The sequence below is a fragment of the Neofelis nebulosa genome, chromosome 15 (genome assembly GCF_028018385.1).
Source record: "Neofelis nebulosa isolate mNeoNeb1 chromosome 15, mNeoNeb1.pri, whole genome shotgun sequence".
NCBI classification, from domain to species: Eukaryota; Metazoa; Chordata; class Mammalia; order Carnivora; family Felidae; genus Neofelis; species Neofelis nebulosa.
Genome location: NC_080796.1, coordinates 11,872,459 through 11,889,756, shown reverse-complemented (window position 1 = coordinate 11,889,756; position 17,298 = coordinate 11,872,459). Strand labels below are relative to the sequence as shown.

Sequence of the window (17,298 nt, the reverse complement as noted above, 5' to 3'; positions counted from 1 at the left end):
TAGCCCTGTGGTTGTTATCCCCACTGCTCCTCTGCCTCTTACTTTTCCTCTCGCAGTCTAGACATCCACCATATTGAGCCCTCTGCTCTCTCCCTCTCTGCCACCCCCATATTTCCTCTTTTCCTGCCTAACTTGAGCTCCATGGTTTAGTCCTCCAGCCTCCATCTTGCCAATACCTGCAAGTCGCCTCCCCGGGTTGTTCCAATGCCCCACATGGCAACTTTAAACACCAATCATTCTGCCTTATCCATGCCTCTGAGCTGCCGATCACTTCTGGAAAAAAAAAAAAAATCAAAACTGCACTAACTGGAATGAAGAATTTGACTATTAGGAGTGATGACTGAGAACAGAGTCAACTGGAAGAGGCGTCAGAAGGAAATGCCCAGAATTATGCACAGGGAGATAAGCTGATTGAAAATATAGACAAGAACATAATGGAGACTCACTGTCTACATCTAAGGAGTGGAATCCTAAAAAGAGAGAAGAGAGAGAGTTGGGCAGAAGCAAAATTTTCCCAAACTTGCAAAAGACATCGAGGCACAGAAAAAAGTAATCTGTATCCTGAAACACTATGGTAAATTTCTGAAATCAAAAACAAAAAGAACCTCAAAAGCAGCCAAAGCAAAAAAAAAAAAAAAAAAAAAAAAAAAAGAGTAGCTATAAGTCTTCAAGTTGATTTCTCTATAGAGATAATGCAAACCAGAAAACTTTGAGTAAAAATATCTTTAAATTGCTGAAAGAAAATAAATTCCAAATCTAAAATTTCATATGCAATGAAAATAGCCTTTAAAAATGAAAGTAAACAACAGGTAATGCTTTAAAAGACACAGGTGAAATTAACGGGAAAAATTTTAAAGTAAAAAGAAATGAACAATGGGATAAAAAGGATTTCAGACAAAGTGACAAATACTGAAGATAAGCAAAGACCTAAAAGAAATCCGTGAAAAAGAAAACCAGAACAAAGGAACAAAACCAATGCTAATCATTCAAGAAAACATCTCTCCCACCCTTGGCCAAGAAAAAAGACTTGAAGCTTCATATGGAAAGAGCATAGCATATACTCAAGAATATCAGAACAGGGGCACCTGGGTGACTCGGTCAGTTGGGCATCTGACTTTGACTTGGTTCATGATCTCGCAGTTCATGGGTTCTAGCCCTACACCGGGCTCTGTGCTGACAGCTCAGAGCCTGGAGCCTGCTTCAGATTCTGTGTCCCACTCTCTCTCTGCCTCTCTTTCTCTCTCTCTCTCTCAAAAATAAACAAACACTAAAATATATATACATATATATATATCTATATCTAAGATACAGATATCAGAACAGCCAACCCAAGTGACCATGTAGGCAAAAAAGCAAGCAATTTACATATAAGGAAAATAAAATAAAATTAACATTTTTATAGCAATGCTTTATGCCAGGAAAAAATGGAGTAAAATATTTAAGATACTAAATGAAAATAAATACTGAGCCAAGGATTTTATATTCAGCAAAACCAATGACTCTAGAAAAGGCACAAACTGCTATTAACATGTAAAAAAATCATACGATATTGTTCCCATGAGTCCTTCCTGAGTAACTTATTAAATAATAACCTTCAAACAATGACAATTAATACTAAAGAGGTAGCAACATAAGAACTAGAGGAAAGCATAATATAGAGTTACTTATAAAGCTGAAGCCAAGCGAGGGTTAAAAGGGAAAGAGAATAGTATATAATGGATGTATTTTCTGACAATATAGGTATAATACAGTTATAAAATATGCTAGGAGAATGTTAAGATCATACGTCAGAGGGAAAATATAACTGTTTTCAGTAATCACAATAGCGGTGGCAATATTTGTATTAGTTATTCTGATGTTGTGAGGTATGTAACGTGAGATATTCTAACACTATCATTCTTCATCAAGTGTTTTGGTATAAAAGCAAGGAGACACGTATGTAAAATAGAAGAAGTTAGACAAAAAATCCTGAATTTGAATAGGACTCCATGTAAACTCGTGAGGTATTAGAAACTCACGTGATCTGGATAGAAATGTATTGTTCATAGAGAGAGAAATTTTTCCTAGGCTGTCCAGTAAAATCCCTAGAAGCATAACCAATCAGTAGAAGTATCCTCGGTACCCAGGTGGTTATCTTGAAATATTATCTCCCACTAAAAAGAACTGGAAATTCTTAAATAGCTGATTCCAAGCCTGGAGGAGGAAATGTACGTGATGGGTTTGGGAGAGTTTGATATACCCGTTAGCAAGGAAGTATCAAAGACTCCTAGGGTCATGTCAAAAGTAATCAGAAGTGCACATGAAAGAGGTTCCCACTGGCTGGAGAAGGGACGATCAGAGCTTCATTAAGGGTAATTACCGCAATATTGCCAAGACCCATTAAATGCATTAAACTTATGAGTTAAAATGGTTTTTTCAAAAAGATACCTTTGGAGAATGATAGAAAACCAACTCCTTGTTTTAAACACTGGCAAATAAAGACAAGGACACAAATATTTCTACTACCTTCTGCAAATGAGCCATCCCAATGGGTAACCAAATAGTAGATAAGGGGAAACATCTCTTTATAAAAGTTTTCCAGTTGAAAAATGAAAAAAGAGAGAGAGAGAGAGAGACAAAATTAGAATATCACCACTTTAAGCCCAAATGATAGAGGTTACTATAAACAAATTTATATTAACAAATTTGACAATGAAGAATTGGATAAAATAGACAAACGCCTTGAAAAACACAATTTACCAAAGTTTCTTGGATTCTAAGCAATAAACAGACATCTATAATCCCAGATGGCTTTCCTGATGAAGTCCACCAAATATTTAAGGAATTTTTCCCTTCAGCTTTCTAAAAACTCCAGAGTATTCAAGTGAGAAGAGCACTTCCCAACTCATTTTATGAATGCAGGACGACCCGCCGAGGACCTTAAAAGAAAAGGAAATTATGAGCCAATCTCACCCATGACCACAGATACAAGGCACCTAACCAAAACACTGGCAAATCAAACTCAGCAATATATTTAAAAATCATACATCCCCCCCTCCCAAAAAAAAATTTTTTTTTTTTTTAGAAAGAAAGAAAGAAAAAGGGACGCCTGGGTGGCTCAGTCAGTTAAGCATCCGATTTCAGCTCAGGTCATGATCTCACAGTTTGTGAGTTTGAGCCCCGCGTTGGGCTCTGTGCTGACAGCTCAGAGCCTGGAGACTACTTTGGATCCTGTGTCTTCCTCTCTCTCTGCCCCTCTCCCGCTCATGCTCGTGCTCTCTCTCTCTCTCAAAAATAAAAACATTAAAAAAAATTTCTTTTTAAATCACGCATCCCGACAAGTTTTGTTTATTTTATAAATGAAGAGTTGGAATATCATTTGAAAATCAAAGAGAGCCACTATATTAACAGAATAAAGAAGAATAAGCATGGATTATTATAATAGTTGAAAAGCCCTTAGGTTAAAAAATTATTCATATGTAACATTATTTTAAAAATACACCTTGGAATTCTCAGGGTCATGAGTTTAAGCTCCACATTGGGAGTGGAGCCTACTTAAAAAAAATAAAGAATAGCACCAAAATAAATCGTAGAAAATTATAAGTATATGGTAACTTCTTTAACTTAATAAAATGTAACTACAAAAAAAAATTATAGAAACTTCTTACTTAGTGGTGAAAATTTGAAAGCCTTCTTTCTGGAGCCAGGAGTGAAATGAGGGTGTCAGTCATCACCACTTCTATACAACATTGTTTCCGATCTCTGTAACAAGGCAAATGATACAATGCAAATTAATTAAAAGCATGAGAATTGGAAAGGAAGAAATAAGATGGTCATATTCACCGATAACATTACTTTTCATGTGAAACACTTAAAATAAGTGAGTTTCCCTTTTCTACAAGGTCAATATACAACTGTCAATTGTTCCCCTTTATATCAGCAAACGTTTAAGGAATGAAAAAATAAATAAATATACATTTTTCAATGACATTAAATATATTAAATATTAGGAATGAATTTATATACAAAACATGTGTATATATACAAAACATAAGTGTGTGCGCAATTTTTTATTAGGTTTTTTATTTTAATTCCAGTAGAGTCGACCTACGGCATTATATTTGCTTCAGGTGCACAATATAGTGACTCAACAGTTCCATCCTGGTCATCACAAGAACACTCCTTCATTCCCATGACCTGTTTCATCTATCTCCCCCACCCACCTCCATTCTGGTGACCATCACTGTGTTCTCCACAGTTAAAAGTAGATTTCTTGGTTTCTCTCTCTCTCTCTCTTTTTTTCCTTTACTCATTTGTTTGTCTCTTAACTTCCTATATGTACAATTATTTGACAGAGTGGTTGTTTAAATGAAGCCCAGACATGGAAGTCAATGATTAAGCTTAACAAGCACCTCCCATTAGAAGAAGTCTGGGGACCTGAGGTAAGGAAATTATTACCCAGAAAACTTTATTTGTAATAACTAAATTGGCATTTCAGCATTAACAAAAGCTTGATGGAAACATTCTGGATTTAAATTTGTTTCTGCAACTCACATCCAATTTTTCTATTGCATTAGTATTATGATTTCAAAAGTGCTTCATCTTATTCCTGTTTGATCTTCCATTGTTCCTGTGTTACCAACAATTTCAACTTTTTTCTGCTGAAACCTGTGTTTGCAGATTTATTAAATACCTGACAAACACGTTGAAGCATTGAGAGTAAGTCTTTCTAAAGAACACCTGAAGTTTCAATTTTTGTACAACGAAAAGACCACTTCTGAATGCCAACTATCAGTCCCATACTATAATATTTTCCATTTTTTCAATCGAACTTTCTTGAATTGAAGTTAATTTATGTTATATGGAAAATCAAATCATATCTCATGAATAAAAGGGACCTATACAGTACCTGAGCCTGTAAAATGTAAGTCCTACAACAGGAATGTTACTTTACTTCTATATCAGAATCTGTGCATGTCAATACAGAGATATATATACAAAAAATGGGTATTATCCTCTATATTCCCAGCTCTAAGCATTCCACTTTCCATCTACCACTCCCAACCCTTCCAGCAACATAACCCTAGAACCTTGACTGTGACAATCCTTTGGACAATCCTTCAACCTCAAAATGACCTTCAATCCAGTGACCCCCACCACCCTCACCCCACCCCCAGGTTCTCTTGCTCTTTATTCAGCTTAAATTCCATGGTCAATAATTCTATCACTCTGTTGATATGTACCCTGAATTCCCTCCTTCCTCACACTTCTTCAGACTTGTGTGGCTAAATCACAACCTTCATTAAATCCAACTGTCCACCTTGACATCTGACTGGTGGTTGGAGGAAAACATACCCATGCTGACTGGTTTCACTTTAATTTCATGATTAAAACCATCCCTTAATACTGCCCAACAAACATAAGTGTATTTCTCCAGATCATTCCCTTCTCCCCTCTAGCTATCACATACTTTCTCCTCTCTCCTATACTCTGCAACACCTCTTCCCCTAGAAAACGACCCTAAGGTTTTTGTCTTTATTTCCTGTTCAGAACTATAAACACTGTTTTTCTTATGCTATTGGAAAACCGGGAGACTTGAATCAACCGTATGAGATTATCAACAAGTCTAACTATAACCATTTAGTTTGGCCCGTAGACCATTCTGGAATGTATGTGTTTCGTGTGAAGATCCTGGATCCAAACTATAGGTGAATATAAATATTTTATTATAATAGTTTTAGCATTTATTTAAAGGGATAATCATGGGATTGAATAAAATTTCTACTCCACTCTACAAAGTCCAATAAATGAGTTACACTAAAACATGACAACATCATATAAGGCAAGAGGGAAGAAAATGCCTAGTAGGAAAAATAAAAATGTCATAGGATCTGGGGTCACCATTACTAGAAGAGTTTCATGAAACACTAACCCAAAAAGATATATGCACCCCCATGTTCATGACAGCATTATTTATAATAGCCAAGGCGTGGAGGGAGACTAAGTGCCCATTAATGAGTGAATGATAAAGAAAATGTGGTATATATAAGTATAGAATGGAGTATTACTCAGCCATAAAAAGGAAGGAAATCCTCTACCTCAAGAAGGAAGAAAAATCTCAAATAAACAACTTAACTTTACACTTCGTAGAACTAGAAAAAGAGGAAGGCCCAGAGTTAGTAAATGGAAGGAAATAACAAAGATCAGAGCGGAAATAGAGACTAAAAAGACAGTAGAAACGAAGAGTTGGTTTTTGAAAAGGTAAACAAAATAGACAAAATTTTTGCTAGATTCAATAGGAAAAAAGAGAGAGGACTCAAATAAAATTGGAAATGAAAGAGGAGTTACAACTGATACCAAAGGAATACATAGGATCATAAGAACTACTATAAGCAATTATATGCCAACAAGTTAGACAACCTGTAAGAAATGGGTAAACTCTTAGAAACATACAGTCTACCAAGACTGAATCATGAAGAAAATGGAAAATCAGGGGCACCTGGGTGGCTCAGTCGGTTGAGTATCTGTTTAAGTCCAGCTCAGGTCATGATCCCAGGGTGGTGTTATCAGGCCCTGTGTCTCACTCTGCGCTGAGCATGGGACCTGTTTGGGATTCTCTCTCTCTCTCCCTTTGCACCTCTCCTCCTCCTCTCTCTCTCTCTCAAATAAAAAAAAAAAAAAGGAAAATTTGATTAGACTGACTACTAGTAAGGAGAGTGAATCAGTAAGAAAAAAAAACTCTCAACAAAAGTCCAAGACCAGATGGCTTCACTGGTAAATTCTACCAAACATTTAAAGAATAATATCTAACCTCCTCAAACTCTTCTGAAAAATGCAAGAGAAAAGAATGTTTCTAAACCCATTTTTATGAGGCCAACATTACTAGTACCAAAACCAGACAAAGATACCACGAGAAAAGAAAATTATAGGTCATTATCCTTGATGAACATAGATACAAAAATCCTCAAGGAAATATTACCAAACCAAATTCAACAATACATTTAAAAAGGACCATATACTATGATCGAGTGGATTTATCCCAGGGATACAAGGATGATTTGATATCTGCAAATTAATCAGTGTGATACACATTAATAAAATGAAGGATAAAAACCATATGATGATCTCACTAGATGCAGAAAAGCATTTGACAAAATCCAACATTAATTTATTATTTAAAAAAAAAAACTCTCAACAAAGTGGAGAAGGAACATACTTCAACATAATAAAGGCCATATATGACAAGTCCATGGTTAGCATCATACTGAATGCTGAGAAGCTGAAAGCCTTTCCCCTAAGATCAAGAACAAAGATGAGAGACAAAGATGCCCACTTTTAGTTTTGTTCCACATAGAATTGGAAGTGCTATCCAGAGCAATTAGGCAAGAAAAAGAAATAAAAGGCATACAAATCAGAAAGGAAGAAGCAAAATGTTCACTATTTGCAGTTGACATGATATTATATTTGGAAAACCCTAAAGACTCCACCCAAAAAAAAAAACCTGTTAGAACTAATGAACAAAGTCAGTAATGTGGCAGGAGACAAAATGAATATATAAAAATCAGTTATGTTTCTACATACTAATAATGAACTATCAGGCAGAGAAATTAAGAAAATCTCATTTACAATTGCATCAAAAAGAACAAAATACCTAGGAATAAATTTTTAAAAAAATTTTTTAACATTTATTTATTTTTTGAGACACAGAGACCAAGCATGAGTCGGGGAGGGGCAGAGAGTCAGGCAGTCATGGATTCCGAAGCAGGCTCCAGGCTCCGAGCTGTCAGCACAGAGCCCAACACAGGGCTTAAACTCACGAACTGCGAGATCATGACCTGAGCCAAAGTCGGATGCTCAAACAACTGAGCCACCCAGGCACCCCTCCTAGGAATAAATTTAACCAAGAGTTGCAAGACCTAGACATTCAACTCTTTGGCTAAATTTTTATAAGACAATGATGAAAGAAATTGTAGAAGGCACCAATAAATGGAAACATATTCCATGCTCATGGATTGGAATAATTAATATTGTTAAAATACCCAAAGCAAACTACAGATTCAATGCAATCCCTATCAAAATTCCAATAGCATTCTTCACAGAATGAGGACAATCCTAAAATTTATATGGAATGGAATGACAACAGACCCCAAATAGCCAAAGTCATCTTGCAAAAAAAAGAATAAAGTGAGAGGCATCACCCTTCCTGATTTCAAACTATCCTACAAAGCTATAGTAATCAAAACTGTATGGTCCTGGCATAAAAACAGACATATACATCAATGGACAGAATAGAGAGGACAGAAAAAGCCACACATATATAGTCAATTAATTTATTATAAAGGAGCCAAGAATATGCAGTGGGGAGGAAGACAGTCTCTTCAATAAATGGTGTTGGGAAAACTGGACAGCCACATTCAAAGGAATGAAATTAGACCACTATCTCACACCATACACAAAAATTAACTCAAAATGGATTAAAGACATGAATGTAAGACCTTATCCCATAAAACTGGGAGAAAACATAGGTAGGAAGCTCCTTGACTTCAGTCCTGGCCATGATTTTTTGAATCTGACACCAAAAAAAAAAACAAAAAACAAAACAAACAAAAAAAAAAAACAGCAAAAAGAAACAAGTGGGACTACACCAAACTAAAAAGCTTCTGCACAGCAAAGGAAGCCATCAACAAAATGAAAAGACAACCTGTGGAAATCACACATCCAATAAGGGGTTAATCTGCAAAATATACAAAGAATTCATATAACGCAATACGAAAACAAACAATCCATTTAAAAACTAGGCTGAAGATCTGAATAGACATTTTTCCAAGACCTACAGATGGCCAACGGGCATATGAAAAGGTGCTCGACATCACTCATCATCAAGGAAATGCAAATCAAAAGAGCAACAAGATATTACCTCACACCTGTTCAAATGACTGTTCTCAAAAAGACAAGAGATAACAAGTGTTGGCAACGATGTGGGAAAAAGGGAATCCTGTGCACTATTGGTGGGCATGTGAATTGCTGTAGCCACTATGGAAAACACTATGGAGTTTCCTCAAAAAGCTAAAAATAGAACTACCATGTGATCCAGCAGTTCCTCTCCTGGGTATTTACCCAAAGAAAATGAAAACGCTAACTTGAAAAGATTCACCCTCCTGATCATCGTGACATTATTTACAGTAGCCAAGACATGGAAATGATGTATGTGTCCATCAATGGATGAATGGATAAAGAAGACGTGGTATATAAATACAATGGAATATTATTCGGCTGTAAAAAGAGAAGGAAATCTTGCCATTTGCTACAACATGGACGGACCTTGAAGGCTAGAATCTACTTTGGCTCAAAACCGAATTTTGCCACTGATAGATATGCCTCCTTAAGCAAATTGCTTAGTCTCTGAGCTTATTTCTTTATTTGTCGAATGAGTCTATAATTCCTCTCTTAATAGTATTCTGAGAATCAAATGAAAGGCCTGGGTAAAAATCCCTAATTTTGCTCAATCAAGTTAAGTTCCTTTCTTCTCTCTTCTCCCACATGAAGATAGGTGCAGTTGTATCATTAATGTTGACTTAGCTCTACTCTACCTCTTTCCAAGAAATAGGCTACATTATGAGAGATACTCAGTAACTTTAGAAGTTAATAACACAGTTCCATATGTCTAGTTCCTCACATTCTTAGCTTCTTGAAAGAGTCAACCTACATCAGGTGAACGTCACAGGCTCTTCGATCAGAAAAACCTGAATTCGGCTCTGCTACTTACAGCTGTGTAAACTTTTGCAAGTAGCCTAACCTATCTAAGCGTCAGTTTCTTCATCTAAAAGAAAGGATTCCTGTGAGGATTCAGCAGATAATTCGTGGAAGGTATTTGGTACACTGCCTGGTACAAAGGAAACACTCAGATAGTATTCATTTTCAATAAGTACTAATGCTCAGTAAAACATTATTATTATTATTATTGCTGTTGCCTCGGGACCCACCATCAAAACGATGCAAAGCTGTTAAGAGGACCATGAAATCGCACTGACAAGCTCTGAGAAATTATACAGCAAGCAGGCCAAGTCACACGTATGGAAAAATCATCATGGCTGTTATGCAAATGCATCTAGTCTCTCCATTACCGAGAAATTGACACCTTGATTAGGATTATACATGATTTGATCATTACCGTAAAGATTTGGAGGGAGTCTTAATATATTGCACTTAATTTCATCTTTAATATTATTTTTCTGATTTGCAGTTTCTGTAACCTAACAACTATCTTTGCAATAGAGACCTTCGGAATGATTCCCAGGTAATGCCCGGGGCCTAATCAGATTTTAATGAGGGAAGTTGTAAAAGACAAGGGTGGCAGCTAAAAAAAGGAAAAACCTCTCTCCCCCATTTCCCTGGGACCCTAATACTTCTGCCCTATATGTGATACCCTAAAATTGTATGTATCAATCATCCCAGGGATGCGGTTGGAAGGAGTTTCTGAGAATTGTTACTGCAGCTGGGGGTCCCCTTTTGTTCCATCCCCCAGTGCCTGCTGTCTTCCCATCCAACGCGTCTTTCAACCCCACGTAAGGGCCAGACTGTAGGCTGCAGTGGTAGAGACTGGGAGCAGACACTGGCTGTGCCCCCAATGACCCCAGGTCCGCCCTCGACCACTGGCCATCATTCTTATGCATCCGGGAAACAGGTAGCGAAGGCATTTTCCTGGATCCAACTTGAGTTTCCCAGGAGGGCAGAGTAAGGAGTCTTCATGCTCACCCTGGGGTCACAAATGACTTTGCGTCTCTGTCCTGGGCCTGGTTTTTATAAAATGTTAAACAAAAATGGAAGACAAACAATTAAGTTACTTACGGCCCTACTTCAAACATTACTGACTCCTTGATGTTTTGTACCAACGGGAGATCAATAGTGTGAATAACCTACAAATGAGATGAGCCATGTGTTATTTTGAAGTGACTTTGGGAAACATGTATAGCGTTTGGCGGTGACTTCCCTTCCTAATGAGGATTCGATTGGTATGTTTGATTTCGATGAATATTAATAACATCCGTCCACCCAAGTATCCACCGTCAGAAGGGGGCATTGGTGAGTTGGAGAGGACAGAAGACAGTGAAGGAGGATTTCACCCAGTCGCCCCAGCTCACCTCCTAGTAGCTGGGATTTTAGCAGCCAGGGCATATGGTGCAGCCTAGGGAACAGTCTGTAGGTTAGTGACCACAGCTTAGTCTCTGTTACACCTGAGCCCTGAAGGGGGGCAGCAGAGGAGAGAAGGGGTTAGCTGGTGGTGGACATTTTCCTAGCGAGAAAGCCCTTTTCATGAGCAAACAGTGGCTGAAGACCAGCCTGTAGGAGGCAGACATTTAGTGCTGCCTTGCCTTTTGGCCCAGTGCTCAACCACTTCCCCAGATTTTCCACTGGGTCCTTTGGAGTTGCTACCATTTACCCAGCAAACTCACCTAAATCCTCAACCATCCTCTGAGCTCCCCCCTCTTATCTCCCTCTCCCCCACCCCCAGGACACTGCTTCACCTTCAGCCCTCTAAGAGTGCTGGCTGTTTATTTCCCAACGACCCCCAGGTGCCCCGCAGTGCCATTACCACTGTCGGATCATTATTTATCCCGGTTCTTCTAAAACAAAACTAAAACGTATCTTTTTCAACACCCACCCTTTGAGGCTCATGGCATCCGCTGTACCTCCGTCCTTTCTCTGTGTTGCCGCATCCTCCCCAAAGTCCTCTCCACTCATTGATGACCTTGGCCCTGCCATGCTGTTTCCACCTCCATATCAGTCCCCACCATCTGTGCCCACACGGCTAACCCTGCCAACATCAAGGCCTTTCCTCATCCTGAGTGTCCTCTTCCTCTGCTGTGTTTCCACCACCCACCACCATAGTCCCACTGCGGACACTGGCATTACTGTCAGAATGTCTCTGCTTCCCGAAGCATCCGCTCAGACATCCCATTCTCTGACCTTCCAGCTTGCTACTTCAGCTATACTCACCACAGCTCTTCATTGTTCCCATTGGGACCTCCACTTCCACTTTCAATTTCTCCTTTTTTATTTAGTATCTTCTTACACTTTATTCCTTCAGTAGCACTAGTAGCGCCCCACAGCGCTCTGTGATTACATCTGAACGGCCAAGTGTCGGTAAAGAAAGTGACACAACAGGGCAGATTAATCTCCGACTTCATGTAGGTCACCAACACTACCTGAGAATCTTCCTATCTTTCTCTGGCCAACCAACATCTCTATTCTCCATAACGACCTCGGACCTTATCTAATTAGCTTCCTCCTTGGACCATCTTTACTTAACAACCATCAGATGAGCTTGTCTCCACCATTCCAGGGAAATTAGAAGCCAGCACCCGGGAACACTCCTGATTCCTGATTCCAAACATATAAATCTGCAAACACCTATATCCATTCTCTCCTTTTTCCATCCTGTCACAGTTAAAGAAATTGTATTCCTCCTCTTTAATCCTTCCTCTTGTGCTTTGAACCCTCTTACTTTCTAAGGAAACTTCCAAATCCATTATTTCTTCTCTCTTTTATACATTAAACTTTGCCTCTCAACTAGATCCTCCTCGTAGGCTTTTAATCACCCCCAAGTTTTTAATTTAAATAAATTGATAAAACCTTGGGGTGCCTGGGTGGCTCAGCTGGTTAAGCCAGGGTCTGTTTCTTGAGTTTTCTCTTGTTCTTTTGTTTGGAACAAATTTCTTCCGTTTCTTCATTTCCTTTGACTGCGTTGACTTCTGACTTAGAGAAGACAGCCTCTTTCCAATAGTCTTGTAGGATTGGTCTCAGGGAGGAGATGAACCTTATTGTTCAGTCTGGCCCTAACTGTTGGTTGTCTCTCAAACCTTTGACTGTCCAAGATGCTTTCTTTAAACATTTTTTGTAATGTTTATTTTTGAGACAGAGACAGAACATGAGTGGGGGAAGGGACAGAGAGAGAGAGAGAGAGAGAGAGAGAGAGAGAATCCGAAGCAGGCTCCAGGCTCTGAGCTGTCAGCACAGAGCCCGATGCGGGGCCCAAACCCACCAATCGTGAGCTCATGACCTGAGCCCAAGTCAGACGCTTAACTGACTGAGCCACCCAGGTGCCCCTATCCAAGGTGCCTTCTTAATTCTAAGTGTTTTCTAATAGTTGAGGGTGTGCCAAGACCTGTCAGCCTCCCAAAGAAGAGGACCTCAGGGGCGCCTGGGTGGCGCAGTCGGTTGAGCGTCCGACTTCAGCCAGGTCACGATCTCGCGGTCCGTGAGTTCGAGCCCCGCGTCGGGCTCTGGGCTGATGGCTCGGAGCCTGGAGCCTGTTTCCGATTCTGTGTCTCCCTCTCTCTCTGCCCCTCCCCCGTTCATGCTCTGTCTCTCTCTGTCCAAAAATAAATTAAAAACGTTGAAAAAAAAAAATTTAAAAAAAAAAAAAAAAAAAAAGAAGAGGACCTCAGTCAGCACCTGGATGCAAGCTGATTGGAAGCTGGACACATAGGCAGCGGCTTTTCAAGTATGCAAATAGACCTCTTTCAGGGAAAAGACTGGGAGATGGGTGTTCCTGTCTGTTCCCTCTGTGCCAAGTCCTGGGTTAATCCCAGCTAAATGGAGTTTGTCACACTTCTATAGGACTAGTGAATGTAAGTTCTCCTGACCACCAGAGTCAGGCAATAAAGGGGGTGTCCCCTGCATGGCAGCCATAGAAGCTGGACCACCGGTCATGTGCAGAAGCTCCTTTCAGAGAGATACCAGTGGTCGAAGGAGAAGCAGAGAGAACGTTAAGATGGCACTTGCCATGCTCCCAAGTGTCTGGAAAGGATTTCAGTCAGTCCCTTGATGTGCGTTAAATCAGGAGCCTGAACCCCAGACCATAACTTGTAAGATAAGCAAATAGACCTCTTGATAGAAAGACGAGGAGATGGGCATTTCGGTCTGCTCTCTCTGGGCTGAAGGTTGAGGAGGGCTTAGCTCCTGCAAGTGCTCAGGATCCCTTTTGTGCACTGGCTCGTGGGTCTCATAGATACAAGTCCGGTTGGCTCTCAGAGCTAAGTGTTTGGGGGGCCTGTCCCTCAGGTGGAACTCTTGTAGATTGAGACTCTAGATGTTGGGTCCAAACCCTTCAGGCTTCAGGGACAAGCTCCTGGTTGTGTGTTGCTGTGCTGGGTGTGGGGTTTATGGTCAGATTGTGTTCTAGTCACTCCTACGTATTTCGATGTGGGTGGATTTTTTCTCATTCGCCCAATGTGTAGATGTTGCTCAGCTAGTTTCTGGATTTCTTTTGGAGAGAACTGTTCCTCAGATAGCTGTGGCATGGGTGTGATGGTGGAAGGAGGTGAGTTCAAGAGCCTCCTATGTCACCATCTTGAACCGGAACTGGCCTGCACTGAACCTGATATTTACCAGCCCTCATCTTATTTCCTGTTTCATCAGTGTTGACTCTTCCTTTGACTGCTGTATTGCTCTATGGGTTTTCCTAAACTTCTATAGCCAGTCTCTCTCAAGTAAAGAGAGCCTCAACCTCCTTCACCAGCCAGTAAATGTTGACTTTGCCCAGGGCTCAGCCCTGGTCTCGTGAGCTTCTCATTCTGGCAAGCTCAGCCATACTCAGGGCTTCAGTAAGCATCTATCTATATACGCATGACTCCCAAGTCACATCTCTGGCCTGTCCAGGGCCAAAGATCCTACCATCTACTTAACGTCTTGTTTTAGATGTCTCAAAGACTGGTCAAACTGGACATGTCCAAAAGTGATCTCGTGATCTTATCACCCGTTCCCTTACCCCATTATTTGTCCCACTCTAAAACCGATCTGTTGGGGTAATTGCATACATCCCTGCAGGTTGTCTCTGCACAGCTCCAAGAGAATCCATTCACATGGGCTATAATATGAATGGTGCCTTCAGGAGATGAACAGTACAGCAACCCTGTATTCCTGTGTTCCTTCTCTCAGGAAATAGCACATTGAACTGTACAAGCCAAACATCTACAAGTCAAAAAGAAAAAATAAATAAATAAGTAAATAAAATACCAAGAAAACAAAAATGAAAAACCAAAAAACCTAGGGCTCACGTTCATTTCTCTATTTCCCCCAGCTCATCCAGTCACTGATTCTCATTCATTCAATCTCCTGAACCGCCCTTTAATGAGTCGGCTTCCCACCAAGCCTATGGCCACCTCTCCAATCCAAGCTACCATGATCTCAGATGGGAACAGCTGCAGTAGACACCTAACACATCTTGCCTCATTCAGTTCTATTTTCTTCTAGTTCATTTCCTTCGCTGGGGCCAAAGTGATCTTTTCAAATGCTAATTTTATAGCCTGAAACCCTTAGGTTTTTTTTCCCTTAAAATGGTAACTCCACAACAAGGCTTACAAGACCTACCATGATCTGGCCCCCACCTACTTGGCCAATCTCATCTTGCATTGTGCTCCCGCCATCTTCTCCGCTCTAGACCCACTGGCCTTCTTTCAGTTCCCAACTTTCTCCATACTCTGTCGCGAAACAGGAACTTCACAGGTGCGATTTCTTCCATCTGGCAACTCTTCCTTACCTCTTTCCTACTTAACTTTACCAACTACGTTTCCGTTTAATTCTTCATAGTTTAGGATAATTATATTTTCCCTAAAATAGAGGCATTTCTTGACCCTATCACCAGGTTAAATCCTGCTATAGTAAGCTTTCATTGTGTTGTATCTCTCTCCTACTTAGTTCTTATCGCAAATAAAATTTTCTATTTATTTTCTCATCACTGATTAACGATTATGTCCCCACTTGAATGTAAGCTCTCTAAGGATAGGGACCATGTCTATTATTACTTATCGTTTATCCAGGTACTACCACAGGACCTGGCTCATATCAGGTAATTTATTGAGTCAGTTAATTAACTTCCTCCAAGAAGGAAACCATTCACTGGAGTCAGATTAAGCTCGTATCCATATAGCAGGAAGGTCTGAGTAAGGAGGGACCTGGGGAAACTTTAACACTGCAAATAAATAATTATGGCTTAAAAAGGAACCAAAACTGAAGTCAGATAACAGGACACCAAATAGAAAAGAGCACAGTGTTTGGCTCAAGCAATAAGTCCGCCCTGATGGGAGGCACCCATGCAGAGTCCCAGGTGAAGAGGCCTGGTACCCAGAGGAAAGTAGCAGAGAGAGAGAGAGAGAGAGAGAGAGAGAGAACGAACAAGAATGAGCAGGGGAGGGGCAGAGAGAGAGGGAGACACAGAATCCAAAGCAGGCTCCAGGCTCTGAACTGACAGCACAGAGCCTGACGCAGGGCTCGAACTCATGGACCTGAGCCAAAGTCAGATACTTAATGGACTGAGTCACCCAGGCGCCCCAATTTATTTTTATATTTTGAGAGACAGCATGAGCAGGGGAGGGGCAGAGGGAGAGAGAGAGAGAGAGAGAGAGAGAGAATCCCAAGCAGGCTCCAGGCTCCATCCCACAACCCTGAGATCATGACCCAAGCCAAAGTCAAGAGTCAGACGCCCAGGTGTTCCCCCTGCCCCCACTGCCAGGCATTTTTATCCAGGGAGCCCATTCTAACGCTCCTAATCCTATTCTCACCAGTACTCTTTTCAAAGGTCACCACCACTGGAAGGCCTTCCGGATGTCTGCCCTCCCACCCCCCCACCCCCACCACAGCGAATTTCATATTTCTTTCTCTCATTCACCACACTCTCTGTTTTCCTCCCTGGTCCACCTTGAACACTAAGAGGCAAACGTCCTGAGGGTAGACAGGCTGTCTTACTAATCTCTGTTTGCTGTCAGTGGCATAGGAGCTAGCCATTCAAACGTTGTCTGACTAAATAAATTCACAACCAAAGTGAATGATGACTTCTAATGGACTGGTTTTTCTTCTGTTCTTGTTTCAGTCCCAGTGGCTACCTGGTTGCTGCTTTCCTCTTTGTTCTGATGCTATTGTTCTTCAGTATTCTAGTTTTGAGCTATTTCCATTACATGAGGATCTATAAACAATGTATTTACGAAACACTTAACAAATATGAAAGAACACCAAAGAATAATTAGGAGGAACCAAAGCTTGTACAGTAGGGATGTATATATATTTATGTAGAGAGAGTATGTATATATACTTACATTGCAAGTGTGCGTGTGACCAAGACGTGCAAAGCACATAGTATGTATCATCAAATTCAAGCTCCGAAGAATGTTTTTGAATTGCCCCAAGACGAATATCCTCATATCCGTTGTATATTACAAAATTAACATTAAGGTGTTTGCACTTACCTTAAGGTACTCTATATGCTCTTCTATGGTGTTCTAAAAAATTAAAATGAAGCTAACTTTGGCTGTTAACATCCTT

The 17,298-nt window shown here is 40.2% G+C and overlaps 1 protein-coding gene across 4 annotated transcripts in view; it reads left to right on the top strand.

Moving 5' to 3' along the window:
* Positions 1-17,298, top strand: part of CATSPERE (catsper channel auxiliary subunit epsilon) — a 198,323-nt gene extending 181,025 nt beyond the window's left edge. For 3 of the 4 annotated variants that reach the window (XM_058701754.1, XM_058701752.1, XM_058701751.1), the window contains 4 exons: positions 4,335-4,421; positions 5,530-5,687; positions 10,223-10,276; positions 16,850-17,298. In XM_058701754.1, the coding sequence (XP_058557737.1) occupies positions 4,335-4,421; positions 5,530-5,687; positions 10,223-10,276; positions 16,850-17,003 (453 nt within the window). In that variant the 3' untranslated portion in view covers positions 17,004-17,298. Of the gene's footprint in view, positions 1-4,334; positions 4,422-4,659; positions 5,505-5,529; positions 5,688-10,222; positions 10,277-16,849 lie in introns of those variants that run through there. The other variant, XM_058701753.1, reaches the window with a different exon arrangement.